The sequence below is a fragment of the Chiloscyllium punctatum genome, chromosome 19 (genome assembly GCF_047496795.1).
Source record: "Chiloscyllium punctatum isolate Juve2018m chromosome 19, sChiPun1.3, whole genome shotgun sequence".
NCBI classification, from domain to species: Eukaryota; Metazoa; Chordata; class Chondrichthyes; order Orectolobiformes; family Hemiscylliidae; genus Chiloscyllium; species Chiloscyllium punctatum.
The window spans coordinates 69077515-69098928 of NC_092757.1; the positions used below are offsets into that span (position 1 = coordinate 69077515).

Consider the following 21414-nt stretch of genomic DNA (forward strand, 5'->3'; position numbering starts at 1 on the left):
CAACACCAAAACCCCCACTTTGGTTAGCCCACAGTCTATGTTTTCCATGTAACTATCCACATCTTGTAATATTGATTTCACCCAAGTCTCTGACTCTAGATCAGATATTCATATTCTCAGGGAGCAAGAAAGTTGCTCATCAGAAGTTTAAACTCCTCAGAAATTCCACTTTGCATTCGGGTCCTGACGTAAATTAGTTATTGTACTTAGGGTCAGTGACTGGATGGAAACTGAAATCTGGTCAGTAGATTGACAAATACTTAAGAGCATGTTCATGTCAAGAGGGGACAAAATTATGCTTCTTTCCTCAAAGACTCACCCTGAGATTTTCTCAATATCTACTTTTCAATTTGTGGGACTGACATTTTCAGTTTCAGGGCCTCCTTGTTCATTCTCACAGACTTAAGTGACACAGTCACATCGTAATAACGCCATGTGTCTGTGTTGATTTGGAATATTTTGATTTGCACAGAAGCAGAATTAGAAGAATTAACCAATATCATAAATAATCACAGTTTCATTAAACTTAAAGCCACAACACTCCTGGAAAGTATTAATTTTCCATTACAGTATTTAAATCGCAACATGACAACAAGCATAAGTTAACAAACATTTTTCAAACTAAGTGACATATACTCTAACACACAAGTAGCATCAGTCAGCATACCTTCTGTAGACTGAAAAAAATCATAGCACACATTTCCATGGTGTATAAACAAAGCTGGATCTTTTAACCAGGCAGTTACAACCTTATTATTGTATCTCAGATTTCAATCCCAGAATCAATTTTATAATTACAAGTGTTTATTATAAAAGCACCCATTATATACATTTTCAAGTTTAGGAGCACCTGAACATATGCAGATTAAAGGCAGAGATTACACATTCTTTTTCAAGGAATTCATTACTTCAGTGATTTCAGGTTTTCCTGGTTCCCAGATAGTTGAATAGTCTTTTGTTGACCGGTTTCTCTGTCCTTCAACCCCACTCCTTGGCCACTACCACTTCCATGCTGGAACCTCCTCCCTTTCCCACCCTCTCTTGGAGCCTTCTTTTCTCTCCCACTCACCATTATTAGTGACCTATCAACAGCAATTGAGTGAGAAACAACTTGTGATACAGCAGCATTAGGGATACAGAATTTGAGGAGTCCCTTGCAGATTCTGTGATTTATGTACACTTTAGCAAAGTCCAGGTACAGGGGTGATCTTTCTTTGACATTCCCATTATTGATTTTTTTTCAGTCACGTGTTGGACTTTGGGAAGCAAACTCGCCTGCTGTTTCTGTTCATTTTGAGCACTGATGCCAAGCAATCACTATCTTAGACAGAAGACACTGCTAGTATAATCTTTACTGTGCAAGATGAAAATGGGGAACGTGGGAGTCTGGGTTTGCATTTTAGATTTCAAATAGTTTTACACGTCGTGTCCCAAAATTGGCAGCCTTGGAACCATGTCCATGCTGGATTTCAAATCTTGCCAGTGCCCAAATTAGTGTGAGGGTTGTTTGGACAACTTGGCAGCACAGGAAAAGACAGGCACACAACGTCGATAACTGGTTAGTGTGTCACTACTCCAATTCAGCAGCTATGCTGAACACTGTTATTCTACTTACCTAATAATAATAATTCAAATATGTGCATGACAACTTAGAAAAAGTGGTATGGTCTTCTTAAGACAGTGCCAGTTTTTCAGTTGGCTGGATCGGAGGCATTGCACCTGTATTTTCTCACTACATGGACAGCACAAGTTCAGCAGCTGTATCTGGAGCTTCTGTTCAACCGTAATGAAACAGTGCAGAAGGCCAAAGATGAAAAGATCAGAGTTGGAGTGAGCACAAGGTAGAGAAAAAATAAAAGAGGCAAATTAAAATGAAAATTTTAAGCAGAATATACTGTCAATTTGGATGCTGGAGAAAATTTGACAAAATTATGAAAAATAAAAATGGACACATTGGAGAAGAACCAATTGGAAATAGTATAAAGAATATTTAACATATCTTCCACAAAAACAGACATGGGTAGGATGAGAGTAGCATAAGTTTCCAGCAAAACTTTGGACTCAAAGGAAAAGATTTTCAATGTGAGAACAAGGTCAGCTGGATGCAAGGATGGTGATATGTTTGGAGACAGATTTGTCCACTGTTAAAGGAATAAGCAAGGAGTCAGCAGTCTGCCCTCCTGAATGATAACCGTATGATAACTAGGAGCAGGAGTAGGCAATGAGCCTGCTCCACCATTTGTTATGAGCATGATTGATCTCACCTTGGCTTCAACTCCACTTTCCTGCCCTTTTTCCAAAGCTCTTCAACCCATTGCTATTTAGACTTCAACTCCTGAAACTTAGTAAATGTCTCAGCATCTACCACACTCTGGGGTAGTGTATTCCATAGATTCACAACTCTTTGAGAGAAGTATTTTCTCATTGGTTTTAAAATCTGCTATCCCTTATGAAGTCTCATTGTAGATTGTCCCACAAGGAGAAACATTTTATGTTTACTTTGTCAATCCCCTTGAGCATCTTATGTGTCTCAATTAGATTTCCTCCCCTTGTTCTAGACCCCAGAGTGTACAGGCCTAAACTGCTCAATCTCTCTTCATTATACAAACCTCTCATCTCTGGAGATGTAATTTGTGATGCTCACTAAACTCATGACAATTGGATCACTATCCTCACTACAAAGGTACTAGCCTGGCAAAATGGCACATTTGAAACCTAAAAGGCAGCCATACAGTACAGACCACCATTCTCATACCCTAAGCATGCAGAAAAATCCAGCAGATCTACTCATATTGACATTTAAATTCATCCAAAAAAGCAGCAGAGAAGGGGACAATGGTGGACTATTTTATAGATTTAATTTAGCAAGTGGTCTTTCAATTTCAGGTCACCAGAAACTCAACATCTGAATTATATTCTCATAAACACAGTTAGTTTGTCTTGCACTGCAACTTGTCAGTTAATCCATCTCCTACTATCCAGCTAATCACTTTGTTTGGTTCGCAGTGTGAGGAGTTACACCCATCCCTAAATTTGATGCTGCAACCTCAACACCAATCACTACATGGTACTAAACATGAAATACATCAATTCATCACTTCTATGACTAATTCATCTCATGGGTGGTGTGCATATATGAGGTAAGTGGAACCATAAAATTGAAATTTGTTCAGGCATCCAACACAAATAGAAGAGTTGCAGGCATTGGTGTGTGAAGATTAGACAAGGAGAGAAATAGAGCCGAGGGAGAAAGAAATGAGTTTTCTGGAGCAAGAGAAAGCAGAAATTATAAGGATGCTGAGACAGTTCTGGTTGTCTATGTTCAGTAGGGAGATTATGCAGGCTGCACAGGATAGGGGTGCTCAATTTGGAGGTTTGAGGAAAACAAATCCCCAGAAGAGAGGAGGCAAGTAATGATAAATTGTATCTTTCTTTTCTGGTAATAGGTTAATGCTCTCAGAAGCAAAGGTTTTCTAAGAGTTACCTTGCAGTATGACTGACAGCTTTCCACCACACAAAGAGCTTCTTATCAACAGGATGGTAACAATGTCAATGTTGGAATGTTAAAAACCACACAACACCAGCTTCTTGTCCAACAGGTTTTATTTGGAAGCACTAGCTTTCAGGGTACTGCTCCTTCATCAGGTAGCTGTGCACAGTTAGAAAACCTTTGCCTCTGAGAGCATTAACCGATTACCAGAAAAGCATGATACAATTTATCATTACTTACAAAGATCAAGACAGACTAAGAAGTCAGAGGGAGAGGCCCAGATGGTAGGAGTCCTGAAGACAGGAGGATACATCCAAAACACAAGGAAATGCTGCTGGTCAAAATAAATGCATGTGGGGCAAGGATGATAAAGCAAATCCCTGGGTTACTGGAGCCTGCTCCACTTCACCAGTTTTCCATGATCTCCACTACCCACTAGCCAAAATGTCGTCTTCTGGCTCTTTAGATTCCTTTGATTCATGCTTTTGTCTTGCACTATAACTTCTGTCAGTTGACCCAGCTCCTATTCTCCAGCTAATCACTTCACTGCATATTCTTGATTCCTGTTTTGTGTGTGTTCCCTTCATTCCATTATTCTATTCCATCTTGGGGGTTGTTAGTCTGTAAATGTTTTTCTACTAAAATGTCACATTGATACTTTAGCTTGTCACTTCTTTCCACAGATCTGTGCATTTAATATTTTATGCTTTGTTTCAGATTTACAGTAGCTGTCAGTTTCAGGTTTTTGTTTTGCTTTGGATAGTAGGATGAATAGGTATTCTAAGTGTCAAATACCTACCTCAACAAAGCACTTCTTAACTCCCAGCTGAACCTCACCGTCACAAGCCCGAAGCATAGTTTCCATTTCCTCTCGCACAACGTAGCTCCCAGATTCATTTGCAAAGAGATTAAAAATATCTGTAAAAGATCACACAAAGTTAAAATACATTTCAGGAGATAATTGTAATACGTTTTGATGAAAATAGGGGCTGCATTTCTGTAAATTGCATTCCCATTTAATTTCTCACTTTAATTAAGGACACCCATGCATCTAATCAGGAAACTGAAAAGTAATTGGCATAGACATTATGATTAATTGATAAATCCAGGCGGTTTGAGGAATGCAAATATTTTCTCCTAGTTTGTGCAACTGTTTTCAAAAGTCCAACAATAATAATAAAAATTCAAGTTACTAGACCAGCTTCCCAGTTTTGTAGAGAAGGAACAGTGTCAAAACCTAAGCACCTGTCTTTCAGAACTATTTTCAAGACCAACTGATAAATACTTACAGTTACCAGTCTATACTATTGCTTGTACTTGGTTTGGAAGCTACTCGACAAATAAAAGTAAGGTTTTCTTTCTAAATTATTTTTTTTTAAAAATCAACCTATTCAGAGATGTTATTGCACACTTCTGAAGCAGATGAGATTTGAAACCAGGCTTCCTGATCCAGCGGAAAGGGACATTCCTTTGCACCACAAGATAGCCCTCCTAAGAAAAGGAACACTTCACAAACATGCATGTCATCCTTATGCAGAGACCATGCTCGTCTGTTTTTGTATCATTCAAATTTTAGTATATGCACTGCCAAAGTGAGCAAAGTTTGAAGATTTTCTAAATCTTCATTTTGGTTTATACTGGAATTGGTAATCGGTGGTGCAGACAGAAATCTCAAAAAAACTGATATACAGCCCATGAGCAGTCAGCATACAATATATACATATCACACATATACGCACAGAAACTATGGCCCATCCCCATCTTGGATCAATTAGCTCAACAATCTGTTATGTCAAAAAAATTTATAAGGGCAGAGAAATATTGACAAAAACAGCTAATACTGCAGCTACCATATTCTCTTTAACAGATATTAAGTTAATGAGCCTCTAATTTCTTTTCTTTCTCCTTCCCTTTTTGAATAAAGTAGCCAGATTCTAAATGTTAACGGTTTCTTGCTCTACAGATGCTGCCAGACCTGCTGAGTTTCTCCAGCAATTTCGGTCAGACTCACTATCATTCAACTTTATAGGACCATTCCCCAATTTAGAAAATTAAAACCAATGCACCAATTATCTCACCCATTTCTTTTAAGACCTAGGATGAAGTCCATTAGGACTTGAAGATTTGTCAACCTGTAGCTCCAACAATTTACTCCATATCATTTCTCTGGTGATTGTGATTGCCCCAAGTTTCTCCATTCCTTGCATTTCTTGATTTACAGTTGATTCTGAGATGTTGCTTGTATCTTTGTATTTCTTCAATTCATGTGCCATTTCTGTTCTCTTATTTTCCATTACTAATGCTACAGTCTGGCTTTCAATGAGATAAATGCTAACTATGTTAACTCTTTTTCAATAATTACAGAAACTCTTACCGTCTTCATACAGCTTACTAACTTTCTCTGACATTCAAATATTTCCCTCTATTAAACTATTAGTCATTCTTTGCGGTTTCTTGTATTCCATCCAACCTTCTGACCTGGCACCTGTTTTAACATAATTATACACCATCCACTTTAATTTGATACTATCTTGCTCTTTTTAGTTAAACATCCCCTTAATATCTGCCACTACATCCAATGTATCCTAGAATCTAATTTGCCAATTCACATTATCAAGCTCTGCTTTCATGCCCCCATAATTGTATTTAAGTTTGAAGAGAAATAGCATGACATCCATTCTTCTCTACCTCAAACTGAAGGTAAAATCCAATCATATTACTGCTGCTCTTAGCTAGCACTGGCTTCACTATGAGATTAACTAATCCCATCTCATACAGTATACCAAGCCTAACATAGCCAGTCTCTGGTCTGGTTCAGAATAGTTCTGAGGAACTAGCCCAATGACAAACTCATCTCAGCCAACCTTGTCTACCTGACTTTTAATCTGAGCATTAAATGTTCAAGGCTCTCTTTTTTTTTCCTTTTCTGTTTCACCCTATCGCATAGTAATGGTTAGGGAACCTGTACACCACTCCTACCAGGGACTCCTTGCCTTTATGATTTTTCATTCCAACTGCTCCAACATATTGGTGTCCTGAACTTAGGTATACCTCTCTCTTGTGCTCATACTGTAATTAACTAGCACAGCCACCCCTCCACCTTCTCCTAGTAAGGCGTCATTCCGAAATGCTTTGTGCCTTAAGATTCAGGTTCCAATCCATGTCATCCTGCAGCCATGTCATGGTAACGGCTACCAGATAATTTTTTTTATATCTAACCTTACACGCATTCAAATATAGGGCCTTTAATTCTATCCTTTCACTGCTTTTAAAAGTCGTCTGATCTGTTGGCTGAAACAACATGAATCTGTCCTTTACTGCCCCACATTTTTCATCATTTACCATATTAATACTTTTCTCTTTGGCCTTAACTCTACTCTTTGATTTATCACATCTTCCCTAATTTGATCATTTATTCCTACTAATTAGTTTTAAATCCTATCTACGACTTGCCTGGCTTTGCGGTTGGCAACTGCACAAGCTCCAGCATGGTGTCAATGGAGACTGCCCAAGCGATACAGATCCCACTTTCCCAGTACTAGTGCCAGTACCCACAAACAAGAAACTACTTCCCCAACACTAGTGTTTAAGACATGCATTCATCTTGGTAATCTGATTTGGCCTACACCAATTTGCAGATGGGACAGGTAATAATTCAGTGATTCTATCTCGAGGTTCTACTGCTTAGTTCTACACTGAACAAATCTTATTGATGACATGGAAACTCCTTTGTCCTGCCTATGAACCACAACGACTGGAGCCTGCCCCGCCCACAGCAAGATCCTTTCAAGCCTTAAGCAGATATCTCAAACCTTGGAACGAGACAGGCAACACCGACATTTAGGTTCATGCTCCTTGCTGCAGTGGTGATAATCCCCCTCACCTCTATAACCACTAGATTACATCCACCTCCCACCTCTTGAATGACTTCCTGCAACATGTGGTCAGTTAGCTCATTCACCGTGTAGTCCTATCATCCAGCCAAGCTGAAAGAACCATACACCTGTTGTCAATTGTGAAGGCCGAGGCTCCTGCCCTCATATCTCCCCTTAACTGTTTCATTTGCGGTCATACATTCCAATCCCTGAATTTTTTTTTATTATTAACTTGTAGGGTGTGGGCATCACTGGCTGAGCAACATTTATTGCCTGTCCCTAATTGCCCTTGAGGGTGCTGGTGAGCTGCCTTCTTGAACCACTGCAGTTCACAGAAAGACCAAATCAAATTTAAAACCTTTCCATCTCCCTGATGCATTGCAGCACCTGTAGTTCAGTTTCCAGCTCACAACTTGCCACAGATGTGCTCTGAACCAAACTGGCATCCCAGTTTGGAACTCGAAATCCCACTGTAATCTTGACATATCACTTGTCCTAACATACTTCATGCATTTCAGTTAATTATTTAATTACATTATTAATTTACCTGTGTTACTTTTCACATATTTTATTAACTTTACTACCTAGGTATACATTGTTTAAAAACTAAAAAAAATACAAAGATCTCAACCACTTATCAGAAATTCACTAACTTCTTTATCTGTAGTACTGCAAAAACCATTTCCAATCATCTCCAATGAATTTACCTCGATTTCTAACTGCCTGTCTTAACTCAACCTTTTTAAGTCTACATTTATCATTTTTATAATCATAATAAATGGCTAAGAATCTATAAAGAAAGAGTCCACAATAATCAAAGACAAGTTTAGGAAAATAAAAAGGGATGGCTTCAAGGTAACTCAGTTGAAAGGTCTGAAATGAAAAATATTTAAGTGAGATGCACAAAGTTAAGTATAGAATGAATAAAAAGACAGTACTGTGAAGAGATACGAAAGAGTAAAAAACTTAAAATGACTGACCTATGCGTACGAGCTATCAAAGGTTGAAGATAAAATTGCCATAGGATTGCTCTCCCATTAGAATGACAAAACTGGTAGTGTTTTAACTTGAGGGTCACCACGCCTCAGGCAAGGGGTGAGGTTAAGAAGGAGAGTCCTTCATGGTAACCTCCGCTGGCATGGGAATTGAACCCAGCCCTTGGCAGCACTCTCTATCATAAGCCAAAGTTAAAAATCACAACACCAGGTTATAGGCCAACAGGTTTAATTGGAAGCACACCAGCTTTCGGAGCGACGCTCCTTCATCAGGTGGTAGTGGAGGGCTCAATCCTAACAGAATTTATGGCAGAAATTTACAGTGTGATGTAACTGAAATTATACATTGAAAAATTGATTGTCTGTTAAGCCTTTCATCTGTTAGAATACAGTGATAGTTTCACTTCTTTCATGTGTAAATCACAAAACCTTTTTTTAAAAAAAAGGTTGCATTCTCGGGTTAGCTGGTAACAACGGTGATATCTAGACAATATGTTGAAGGTGTTGGCCCCCTGTGTTCTCTGTCTATGCCGTGATGTTTAGATTGATTCTAATCTAAAAAGTGAGATAACGGAGTTTTACATAAATTCATGCAGTTTTTGAGCTCAGAGTTCTACATGAATACATGCAGTGTTTGAGCAAAGTACAATGTAACCCTGCAAGTACAAATGCACCCCCCAAAATATACGTGTGCATGTGGGTGTGGGTGTGCGTGTGCGTGTGCGTGTCTGTCTGGGTTGGGGGTTGTGAGTGTGAGAAAGTGTATGTGTGTGTGTAGTGAGTATAGAGTGTCTCAAGTCTGTGGGGGGAGGTGCATGTGTGAGTGTGGGAGTGTGTGGGTGTCTGTGTGTGTGTATATAGGAGTGCCTGTGTGTGCGTGCGCGTGTGCGTGTGCGTGTGTATAGTGCAATGGTGGTCTGGTGGTAATGTGACATGAACCCAAGGTCCCAGTTGAGGTCCTCCCTATGGGTACCGAACTTACACACACACACAGGCACTCTTATACACACATACATGCACACAGACACCCTCACACACCTATGACATAAGAAGGAAAAAGGATGAGGTTTTGAAGGGAGAATATAGAAAGGAATATAGAGAAGGAATTTAAAAAGAAGGTCCTTGAGGTAATAATATCTGGATTATTCCCAGTGCTGCAAGCTAGTGAGGGTAGGAATAGGAGGATAGAGCAGATGAATGGGTGACTGAAGAGCTGGTGTACAGGAGAAGGATTCACATTTTTGGATCATTGGAATCTCTTCTCGGGTAGAAGTGACCTGGACAAGAAGGACGGATTGCACCGGAGTTAGCAGGGGACTAATATACTCTCAGGGAGATTTGCTTGAGCTGCTTGGGAGGATTTAAATTAGTAAGGTGGGGGGGTGGGACCTAGGGAGGAAAGAGATCAATCTGAGAATGGTACAGTTGAGAAAAGAAGTCAAGCAGTCAGGGCAGGCAGGAACAAAGCAAAGAACAAGGCAGGACTGATAAATTAAACTGCATTTATTTCAATGCAAGAGGTCTAACAGGGAAGGCAGATGAACTCAGGGGATGGTTAGGAACATGGGACGGGGATATCAGAGCAATTAGAGAAACATGGCTCAGGGATAGACAGGACTGGCAGCTTAATATTCCAGGATACAAATGCTATAGGAAGGACAGAAAGGGAGGCAAAAGAGGAGGGGGAGTGGTGCTTTTCATAAGGGATAGCATTACAGCTGTACGGAGGGAGGATATTCCTGGAAATACATCCAAGGACGTTACTTGGGTGGAACTGAGAAATAGGAAAGGGATGATCACCTTACTGGTATTGTATTATAGATCCCCTAATAGTCAGTGGGAAATTGAGAAACAAATTTGTAAAGAGATTTGTAAGAATAATAGGGTGGTTACAGTAAGGGATTTTAACTTTCCAAACATGGACTTGGGACTGTCATAGTGTTAAGGGTTTAGATGGAGAGGAATTTGTTAAGTGCGTACAAGAAAATTTTCTGAGTCCATATGTGGATGTACCTACTAGACAAGGTACAAAACTTGACCTACTCTTGGGAAATAAGGCAGGACAGGTGACTGCGGTGTCAGTGGGGGAGCACTTTAGGGCCAGCGACCATAATTCTATTAGTTTTAAAATAGTGATAGAAGAGGATAGACAAGATTTAACAGTTGAAGTTCTAAGTTGGAAAAAAGCTAATTTTCATGGTATTAGGTGAGAACTTTCAAAAGCTGATTGGGTGCAGATATTCGCAGGTAAAGGGACGGTTGGAAAATGGGAAGCCTTCAGAAATGAGATAACGAGAGACAAGAGATAGTATATTTCTGTTAGGATGAAAGGAAAGGCTGGTAGGTGCAGGGAATGCTGGATGACTAGAGAAATTGAGGGTTTGGTTGAGAAAAAGAAGGAAGCATATGTCAGGTATAGACAGGAGACATCAAGTGAATCCTTAGAAGAGTATAAAGGCAGTAGAAGTATACTTAAGAGGGAAATCAGGAGGGCAAAAAGGGGACATGAGATAGCTTTGGCAAATAGAATTAAGGAGAATCTGAAGAGGACAAAAGGGTAACTAGGGAGCGAATAGGGCTCCTCAAGGATCAGCAGGGAGCCTCTGCGTGGAGCTACAGGAGATGGGGGAAGATACTAAACGATTATGTTGCATCAGTGTTTACTGTGGAGACTGTCATGGAAGATATAGAATGTGGGAAAATTGATGGTGACATGTTGAAAAATGTCCATATTACAAAGAAGTAAGTGCTAGATGTCTTGAAACACATAAAAGTGGATAAGTCCCCAGAACCTGATCAGGTGCACCCTGTGGGAAGCTAGGAAAATGATTGCTAGGCCCCTTGCTGAGATATTTGTATCATCAATAGTCACAAGTGAGGTGCCAGAACACTGCAGGTTGGCTAACGTGGTACTATTATTTAAGAAAGGTATTAAGGACAAGCCAGGGAACTATAGATCAGTGAGCTTGATTTCAGTGGTGGGTGAGTTGTTGGAGGGAATTCTGAGGGACGGGATTTACACATATTTGAAAAGGCGAGGACTGATTAGGGATAGTCAACATGGCTTTGTGTGTGGGAAATCATATCTCACAAACTTGACTGAGTTTTTTGAACAAGTACCCAAGAGGATTGATGAGAGCAGAGGGGTGGACATGATCTATATGGACTTCAGTAACGCATTCAACAAGGTTCCTCATGGTTGACTGACTAGCAAGGTTAGATCTCATGGAAGAGAAGGAGAACTAGCCATTTGGATACAGAACTGGCTCGAAGATCGAAGAGTGGTGGTGGTGGAGGAGCATTGTTTTTTCAGATTGGACACTTGTGAACAGTGGAGTGCCACAAGGATTGGTGCTGGGTCCACTACTTTTCGTCATTTATGTAATTTGGATATGAACATAGTGGGTATAGTTAGTAAGTTTGCAGATGACACCAAAATTGGAGGCGTAGTGGGCAGCGAAGGTTACCTTAGATTACAGTGGGATCTTCATCAGATGGGCCAATGGGCTGATGAGTAGCAGATGGAGTTTAATTCAGATAAATGTGAAGTGCTACATTTTGTGAAGCAAACCTTAGCAGGACTTATACACTTAATGGTAGGGTCCAAAGGAGTGTTGCTGAACAGAGAGACCTTGGAGTGCAGGTTCATAGCTCCTTGAAAGTAGAGTCGCAGGTCGATAGGATAATGAAGGTGGCGTTTGGTATGTTTGCCTTAATTGGTCAAAACATTGAGTACAGGAGTTGGGAGGTTATGTTGCAACTGTACAGGGCATTGGTTAGGCCACTTTTGGAATACTGTGTGCAATTCTGGTCTCCTTCAAATTGGAAGGATCTTGTGAAACTTGAAAGGGTTCAGAAAAGATTTATAAGGATGTTGCCAGATTGGAGGATTTGAGCTATAGGGAGAGATTGAATAGGCTGGAGCTGTTTTCCCTGGAGTGTCGAAGTCTGAGGGGTGACCTCATAGAGGTTTATAAAAGTATGAGGGGCATGGATAGGATAAATAGACAAAGTTTTTTCCCTGGGGTGGGGGAGTCCAGAACTAGAAAGCCAAGGTTTAGGGTGAGAGAGGAAATATTTAAAAGGGACCTAAGTGGCAACTTTCTCATGCAATGGGTGGTGCGTGTATGCAATGAATTTTGGACTTCATCCACCCAGACCAACACCAGCCCCTCCACATCATGACAATTTCTGAGGTTAATGAGTTCCAATGTTCTTAGCAGATTAATTCCAAATCGAAAGATCCTAGGGAGTACAGCAAACTTTTCATTATCTGGCACCCATTAGGCCAGGAGTATGCCTATTGATCAAATATCTTGAATTAAGAGGCCTCCATAATTAAATTAAAAACACGGACCAAATAATAGATACATAATACAGGTATACACATTACCATTTTCCTTTAGTTACAACATAAATCATTTAAATAATAAAGTAACTTTGCCTTAAATGAAACTTACCAGCACAGAGTCTGCTCACCTGGACCCTCAACTGACTACTTGGAGATTAGATCATAGTATTGGAGGAGAAATTGATTCAAATTCGAATTAACTGTTGGTATTTCTTGTGGCCAGTTGATTGAATAAGTATACTTAAATTCAGGAAAATAAACTAAAAACTATAATAATTGAACAAAATAATACAGTAAATGTCACAGTAATTAAGGTATACAATTTTGCCAGTTTGTCAAGAGTGCAGTTCATAAGACGTTAGTTAAAATATGTTTTCTGTGCTTCACTGCATAGTTTGCTAATGTCTTTTGGAAATGAAGCTCCTAAAGTTGAGAATTATTGTTGAACAAGTTGATTTAAAACTAATTAGAAGATGCACTATACTGATAGCTAAATATTAATAGGTGGCTAATTATTGCTGGAAATATTCAATATATTTTCAGATTTATCCAGGTTGTCCTGAATATTCAAGTTTCCAAATCACCAAAATTCTGCTCTGCATAACAAGTTACAAATCAGGGAACCGTTCCAGTAGAGTTGAATCGTTACCACTGTAGGTTTTAATTTGCTGACATTTTCATTAAACATACAATGATGATGATTGGGGTACTTACACTTCGCTTTTTCTTCATCTCTTCCCCTTGTCAGGAGGACCAGCCCCACTATCAGATTATTAAAATGAAGACCTTTTGATGTTCCACCAAATGAATGATAGATAACCTACGGAAATTAAAAAAAATTCAAAATCTGAGTATTTTTGATCTTGCAAATTTTCCTCCAAATATTACACTGATAATATTTAAATATTTTATACAAATGTAACCATCACCTACATAATTTAGTTTTTAAATATTAATCCTTGGAGATGATAATCATCATGTTTTGCCCTTAAAAGTATGTTTCAGTGCTTGCGGGTTGAATACATCATCTTTCCCAATTGTGGCCAACAATAACAGACAAGATGACATTCTTTGAAAGCTTCCAGTTAAGTGACTGAGTAGCAATACAATATATGATACATTACAAAAATGCTATTAAAGTATAATTATAATTGACATCAATACAAGCTAGCTAATTCTCTTGATGACAGAATATTGGCTACATATATTGCAAGAGAAAGTGAGGACTGCAGATGCTTGAGATCAGAGCTGAAAATGTGTTGCTGGAAAAGCGCAGGTCAGGCAGCATCCAAGGAACAGGAGAACCGATGTTTCGGGCATAAGCCCTCATTCCTGAAGAAGGGCTTATGCCCGAAACGTCGATTCTCCTGTTCCTTGGATGCTGCCTGACCTGCTGCGCTTTTCTAGCAACACATTTTCAGCTACATATAATGCAGTATGCACAGCTGTTAGACGCACAATTCTCAAGTTAAAATGGCAAAGTTCAATATTCTGTGCAAGAAAGCTTTTCACTCAAAAGATTCTTCAGAGATATCTTGTTACTATATAAAATCGTACATTAAATCCAACTAGATTTCAAATAATTATAGACCATGCTATTATGAGGTCCTGTGCAAAAAAGGTCACCTGACTGTTCCTGATACATGAGAGGGGGAAGCAAATGCAAAAAACACAGGGACATGGAATCATTTCTTGCCGCCACTGGTGACTATCTTCTGCCCATTTACACAGAATTAATATTTTAGAACTAGGGGACAGAGACTGCTCAGGAGAGATATTAGAAAGCACTTCCACACAAAGGATGGTAGATGTTTGGAACACACTTCAGCATGAATGCAAGATCAGTAGTGATTTTAAATCTGATATAGATTTTCTTCTTGTAAAACAAAGGTATTAATGGATACGGGCCAAAGGCAGGTAAATGGAGTCAGGGCAAAGATCAGCCAAGATCTCATTGAATGGTGAATGATCGGAGGGCTGAATGGCGCACTCCTGTTTTTGGCTCCTTATTATAACACAAAAAGTAGGTTTCCCCCAAAATAAAGAGTACACAAATTCAAACGTAGTCATTCTTATTCATTGTTTTTCTGCATGTCCTCTTCTATCTACTTATTACAACATTCTGCTCTCAGCACCAAAATAAGCAGCAGGATTGCTAATCCCAGGACTATAATCCAAATGTATGAACTTTAAAACAGGTACAATATGTTTAATATATTGCATGAGTAATTTCAGAAATTTTTTTTGAACTTGTACCTCTGAACTACAAACCATTTCAAGAAATATGGCAGTAACATGCCCCCAAGAAATATCACTGCTGCTACTGATTTGGTTGTCAGAAAAGTCAAAGTTCACTAAACATTCATTTTCATCCCTTAGAAAAGCAACATACTTCCAAATGGGCCTTGGACCAGTAATCAGACAAAATGTCCTGTCACAATATATCACTCAATTAACATGGCGCATGACGAGATAACAAGAGACTTGTTTTGTGATTTAATGTAAAAGGCCCTGTGCTGGACTATATTTTCCTTTGGCACATTGAAAAGCTCAGAAGGACATTTCAACATTTTTTGGCTGCATCAAGTTAGTCCAGAGTAGACTTTATCATCCTCAACAGTGCTAACATCCTCAATATTTTGATTCTTTATTAGGTAATGAATCTTCACTAATCACACAGAACTTAATCACATTAATGTACGCATGGCAAAAACGCAGGGTTAAAACAAACTCAGCATTTGACAGTAAACCAATAAAGCTGTGATTCTAATCAAATTAACTTATTTGCAAATATATATTAATATTTTTCATATGAGTAGTTTAAAACTCCACAGTACACAAAATGATCAGCTATTTTATTCAACATCCGTAATATAAATAATCCAAAGACACTCAGCCTCAAGATTTTGAACACAAAAACTAATTAGACTGGTTTCAATAATTGAATAAATTAATAAATCCAATGATATTTAGTTTTCTTCACAAGTTTAACTTAAAAAACCATTTGCCATGTTAATTTACTTGACCACTTATTCCCTCCTCAGCACTTTTACAACCTCCACCTGCACTGAGCGCACACATCTTCCTCTTTTCCAACCAAGCTCCAATGTCCCGGCCCTTCTGACACCTCTACCAACATAACGTGCGCACCCCCACGTGGCTTCATCTTTCCAACATCCTAGTCGTACACGTTTCTGGCCCATAAATAGTCCCCATACTTTGCCTGACCTTCTGCTGCCACCTACTGAGTGTCTTTGTATCTTTCAATTTTCTATGCCTTTTGTGAATTAATTTTCTCAGTTCCCAAAATGTCAACAGTCCTTATAAAAAATATTGAGCCACGTAAGGAGATAGTATGGTAGATGATCAAAACGTTGGTCAAAAAGGGTGTGCTGAGAGTAATCACTTCAACGAGTAAAGTGAGGTACAGAGCAAGAAAAGCATAGTGAGGGTATTCCAGATATTAAGGCCCAGGCAGATAAAGATCTAGCTATTAAAAGTGCAAGAGGCTGCTTTCGAAGTATGTCATTTTTCTGAGTGTTTTGCAGCTAGAGAAAATTATAGAGATAGTTAGGAACCAGGTGATGGTGCAATCTGAAAACAATACTAGGAATCTTTCAATCAAGATGTTGCTTAATCAGAGCCCACTTTAAGTCAGCAAACAGAGGGGTGATGCATGAATGGGATTTGGTGCAAGTTCAGACACAAAGAAGTTTGGATGAAATAATGCTTACAAGGGTATAAGCATGTTTTTTTTTGTTTACAGGAAATAGTCATCATTGTCTGGGGTAGTATTTTTTGCCCAATCCCAATTGTCCTTAAGATGGTGATGAGCTGTTTTCTTGAACTACTGCAGTATACAGGTTGTGGGTACACCCAGAGCATAATTAGAAAGAGAAGGATAAAGAGACTCGCAGAAGAAAAATCGAATTTGGAAGTAATACATTGCAAACTAAGACTATACTCACATTTCATAGATCTAGGACCTCTCTGTATTCAGACAATTCATGCCTCTCCCCACACCCACCTCATCCCACATGCTAGAGAGAATAAAAATTGGAATCAATGCTACCATCCCCAAAAGCTCTTTCCCATGACACTCATTACAAAATTAGCTCTACAAGCCTGCAATTCCCACATCCCAGCACCAATTTTTCGTTTCAGACTCCTACATTGGTTGAGAGTGTGGTGCTTGAAAAGTACAGCAGGTCACGCAGCATCAGAGGAGCAGGAAAATCGACGTTTCGGGCAAAGGCCCTTCATCAGGAATGAGGCTGCTGCCTGACCTGTTGTGCTTTTCCAGCACCACACTCTCGACTCTAATCTCCAGCATCTGCAGTCCTCACTTTCTCTGATGTTGGTTGGACAGGGTGTAGCTTCATTTTTACATTAAAAAGACAGACTTACCATTGTACACAAACAGGACAAAGTTAGGACTGCAGATGCTGGAGATCAGAATTAAAAAGTGTGGTGCTGGAAAAGCACAGCAGATCAGGCAGCATCTGAGGAGCAGGAGAGTCACTGTTTCAAACATAAGCCCTTCATCAAGAATGGCATTCCTGATAAAGGGCTTATGCTCAAAACATTGACTCTCTTACTCCTCAAATACTGCCTGGTCTGCTGTGCTTTTCCAATGTCACACTTTTTGAAATTGTGCACAAACAGGTGAATTAATAGGAAATGTTAGAGAAATCTGATAATAGACTTTTCAATGTGGTGCAGACACAAGATATTATATATTCAGAACAAATGCACAGCTTAAAATATTATATCATTTCCAATAATACTGCACCAGAACTTCTTGTAAAATTTTGATTACCTAAACGTGTGAACCAACTCACCAGGGAACCTCTAAGGAAATGAGCAATTGAGAGCTGCTGTATATTCACCTCTCAAGTTTGGCAAAATGAAAATGAATTGGAGACCGTTATTTAACAATAATGCAGCAAAGGAAGAAAAAAAACTTGTTATTTTTTATATGCTAACGAGACATAGAAGACAGTTAATAAAATTAATTCGTAAATCTCTGTAAAGAATTCTGCAAAGTTACATTTTTTACAGGTTAAAAGCACAAATGAAGCAATACCTCAACAAATACAAAATGTTCCCTTCTTCTGCCTTGGCCTTGAACCCAGTAGGAAGTTTACATTTATGTAACTGAAAATGACTTAAGACTGAAGCTGTCCATATGTCTGCCCTGGACAAACAAAAAATCTACTAGCATTAGAAACAAAAAAAAAGAAAATCAAGAGTTAAGATATGAAATAAAAGACATGGTCAAGCAAATCCGGCTCAACTAATGGCCACCCATTAAAGTTAACAATGATAATAGAAGTCGGAAAGGAAAATTGCTGCGTCCTACATTTTTAAACGATTTTTGACTTTCCCAGAGATAAACAGACCATTCGCTGAGCTTATCAGCCAGTCATGCACACATCTCATTAAAGATGAAGAAAAGTCAAGGGTAGCTGCCATCTGTCATCATAAGTCAAGGGCATTGTGCAATTACAGTCCACAACTTGGATGTGGTTAATCATCTGCTTGGGGTATGAAGGGCTTTTGCCTGAAATGTCGATTTCAAAGCTCCTTGGATGCTGCCCGAACTGCTGTGCTCTTCCAGCACCACTAATCCAGAATCTGGTTTCCAGCATCTGAAGTCATTGTTTTTACCTCGTGGCCAGAGGGTAGTTTCACTACAGTCCACAGGGAGTGAGCGTTGTCAGTCCTGCAGATCCAGCACAAACAATCAGGGAATGTGTGGAATGTCTGTCAGGGTTTTGCATGAGAATTGGTCACTGATCAGGGCCTCATGTCCAAGTAGGTCATGCATCATTAATGAGGCAAGTTTGGCACAGCAGCATAATAGAACTTGCTCATGGTTACAGAGAGAAGCCATCCAAGAAACTCACCAAATTGATCATTAGGTGATTTCTGGTGAGATTCAATCCTTCATCTAGACTGCACACGATACATAACCTTTTCACTGATAACAATCCAGGGAACTCTTTGCTCTCTGGATTTCAATGATTTTTCTGAAATCAGCTAACATTACAATACTACTAAAAATAATGAAGGCTGTTTTATTTCTAGAAACCTATCATTTAACAAGCAAAATGAGAAGTGTTTGAAAAATCAGCATGTTATTCAGTGGTTGCCCTTTCTATTTATCAAGGACAAAATTCCTCCATACTAATTTTCATTTTCCTTTAACATATTCAATAGAAGTCAAACTTCAGAAAAGTACCTCTTAACTGCCTTCTCAAGTTCCCCTGCAAAATTGTCTGGGGGCGTTCCTATATCACATCAGCCAATTGATCAGTCTAAAGTTTGAGATACCTTGCCAGTGATGAAATGGCAACACAGCCAGTTTATGTATTTTCAAATAAGTAGTGCCCATGAAACTGAAATTCTACCCTCTCAAACCTATTTCAACTAAAACTGAACTTCCCTTCCCTAATTCTATGAGAATTGGCACTTATAGATACCATTCCTCAGGTACTATCCCTTTGCTTTTGGTCTGCATAATCACCTTTTCAAAATCTCTTCTCAATTTATCCACATTTTTGGGCAGATACCAGCCTTGTGGCTAGAGTGGAAAAGTTTGGCTAAGACCACACTACCTCTGGGACACAAATGTTTAGCACTGCTGCTCAGAACTTTTCAGAATCCATAGCCTTTGCAGTATCTGGTATCTCCAACAATTTCCTGTTAACTTGTGCAGTGGGCCAAACTGGATCAAAATTCCTAACTGTGATGTTGGGGACATCCAGAGAAGGCAGAGATAGATTGTCCATTTGGCACTTCTGGCAGAAGATGGTTGCAAACACTTGCATTTTGTGCTTTGCACTGATGTGCTAAGTTCTGCCATTGTTGAAGATATGGATATTTGTGATGACTATCATAGGATGCCTCATTGATAATCAGTTTTGATTTGCTAGATATCTTCTGAAGCTAATACTGGATTAGTGGTGCTGGAAGAGCACAGCAGTTCAGGCAGCATCCAACGAGCAGCGAAATCCTGATTTGGATTTTCAGCAGTATTTGATTTTCAGCATCTGCAGTCATTGTTTTTATCTTCTGAAGCTATCCTACCGAGCACATTGAAGATGTCTCAGAACATAATGCATGAATAAAATGACCAGTGTAAATTTGGCACTTTATCTTCACAGGGACTTTCTCACCTGTTAAGATCTGAGTTTTGTGAAACAAGAGATTCAGCTAGGCATGACTCAGATAAGAACTTACAGTCAGAAATGCGGTGCTCAAAGCAAGGGCAATGAGTTAGCAAGGTGGAGAAGCAGTCATTATGTAGAGCCATTTAACAAGATAAGGTAGCATTTCAGTATGTAACTTCAATTAACAAGGTAAAAAATATTCATTATGTGAAGCCAGTTATTCATGTGTAACAGCAGATGGCTTAATCTTTACTACTGATACCCGTTGATTGTAACGGTCACCCAATTAATATATATGCTGCCTTATCTGGATGCTCCTCCCTGTAAAATGATTATATAATTCATTAAGAAATTGCTATTTCAGAGAAGACCACTAATTCATGTCTCTGTGCACATGGGCAATCGTTTGCTCCAGGGCCCACAATAAGATGGAGGAGGTAAAGTCACACTGTGTCTCTGAGCATTTTGCTTCGACTGATGGGGGAAACGGGACCACAATATTCGCGTAGTCAGCAGGATCCAGACCGCTAGTTACGATCGGACGATGTCAGTGGCTGCCCGGAACATTGGTGCCTTGAAACGGACAGGCCCACAAGGTAATGTTTTAAACCTTGATCCCTCTCGATATTCCAGTGCGCCAGAGACAGTCCTCTGCTCGATCACTCTGCATTCTACAGATTCCTCGAACGATAATTAGTTCAGTTGAGAGACACAGTTTCACAAGCCCACTGGCTGACAGAGGTTCAAGTACTCTGCGCTGCATTGGGGTAGGGGTGGGGATGAGGTGGTTGCAGTTAGAGTCATCTGCGCCGCTTTGTGGGGGGGTGGTTTGTCCGGGATTGGAGTCCTCTGCACAGTACTGGGGTTCGGAGTCCCCTGAGATGGGTTTGGTTGGGGTTAGAGTCCTCTGTGTGGTACTGGGCCTCGAGCCTACTGGGTAGGTTGATTCAGGGTTCGGGTCTTCAGTGAGGTACAGGGCTCAAGCTCTCTGGGCCTGAGTGACATTCGAGCTCTGTGTTTGAAGTGGAATTCGAATTGTGTGTGCTTACGTGGGGTTCGAGCCCCATGAGGAAAGTGAGAAAGGGATTAAAGTCTCCTCATGGCAAAATTTGAATGTCCAAGTCTTTGTTCTTGGGGAAGAGAGTGACTTGGATTGGGACGCCATGTGGTCTGCTGCGAAGGCTTTCTCTTGTTCCAAGTGTAATTTCAGTGAAAAGATGCAAAAAAAAATTAAAAACGAGAAATGTTGAAATAAAGATTGTACTAATACTTGCGTTGAAAAAGGATAGTTTCAATTTAAATTTAAATTGCGCCATGCTGAGAGTGTTTGATGTTTAAAAATTTTGGTTTGTTAAAATACTGGTTCAGAAAATCCTTTTAAGTAACTGTTTTGCCTTGTTTGAATTAGGATCTCAATTCAATATTTTGTGGGCAATAGTAAAGGGCAGATTTTATTTTTATTTTGAAATTGTACGACAGTATGTCCTTTTTAAAATTATCAAACTTGCTACCTTAAAGCAAATTGATT

At 39.4% G+C, this 21414-nt stretch overlaps 1 protein-coding gene and 1 non-coding gene across 3 annotated transcripts in view; both read right to left on the reverse strand.

The window, feature by feature from the left end:
* Window positions 1-21414, reverse strand: part of usp32 (ubiquitin specific peptidase 32) — a 187691-nt gene that overhangs the window by 110649 nt on the left and 55628 nt on the right. For both annotated transcript variants that reach the window (XM_072589621.1, XM_072589620.1), the window contains exons 3-4: window positions 13426-13531; window positions 4290-4408 (exon numbers count right to left, since the gene is read on the reverse strand). In XM_072589621.1, coding sequence (XP_072445722.1) covers window positions 4290-4408; window positions 13426-13531 — 225 coding nt within the window. The remainder of the gene's footprint in view (window positions 1-4289; window positions 4409-13425; window positions 13532-21414) is intronic.
* On the reverse strand, window positions 4983-5086 carry LOC140491693 (U6 spliceosomal RNA). The gene has a single exon (XR_011963367.1). It is a non-coding gene; the product is annotated as a U6 spliceosomal RNA (small nuclear RNA).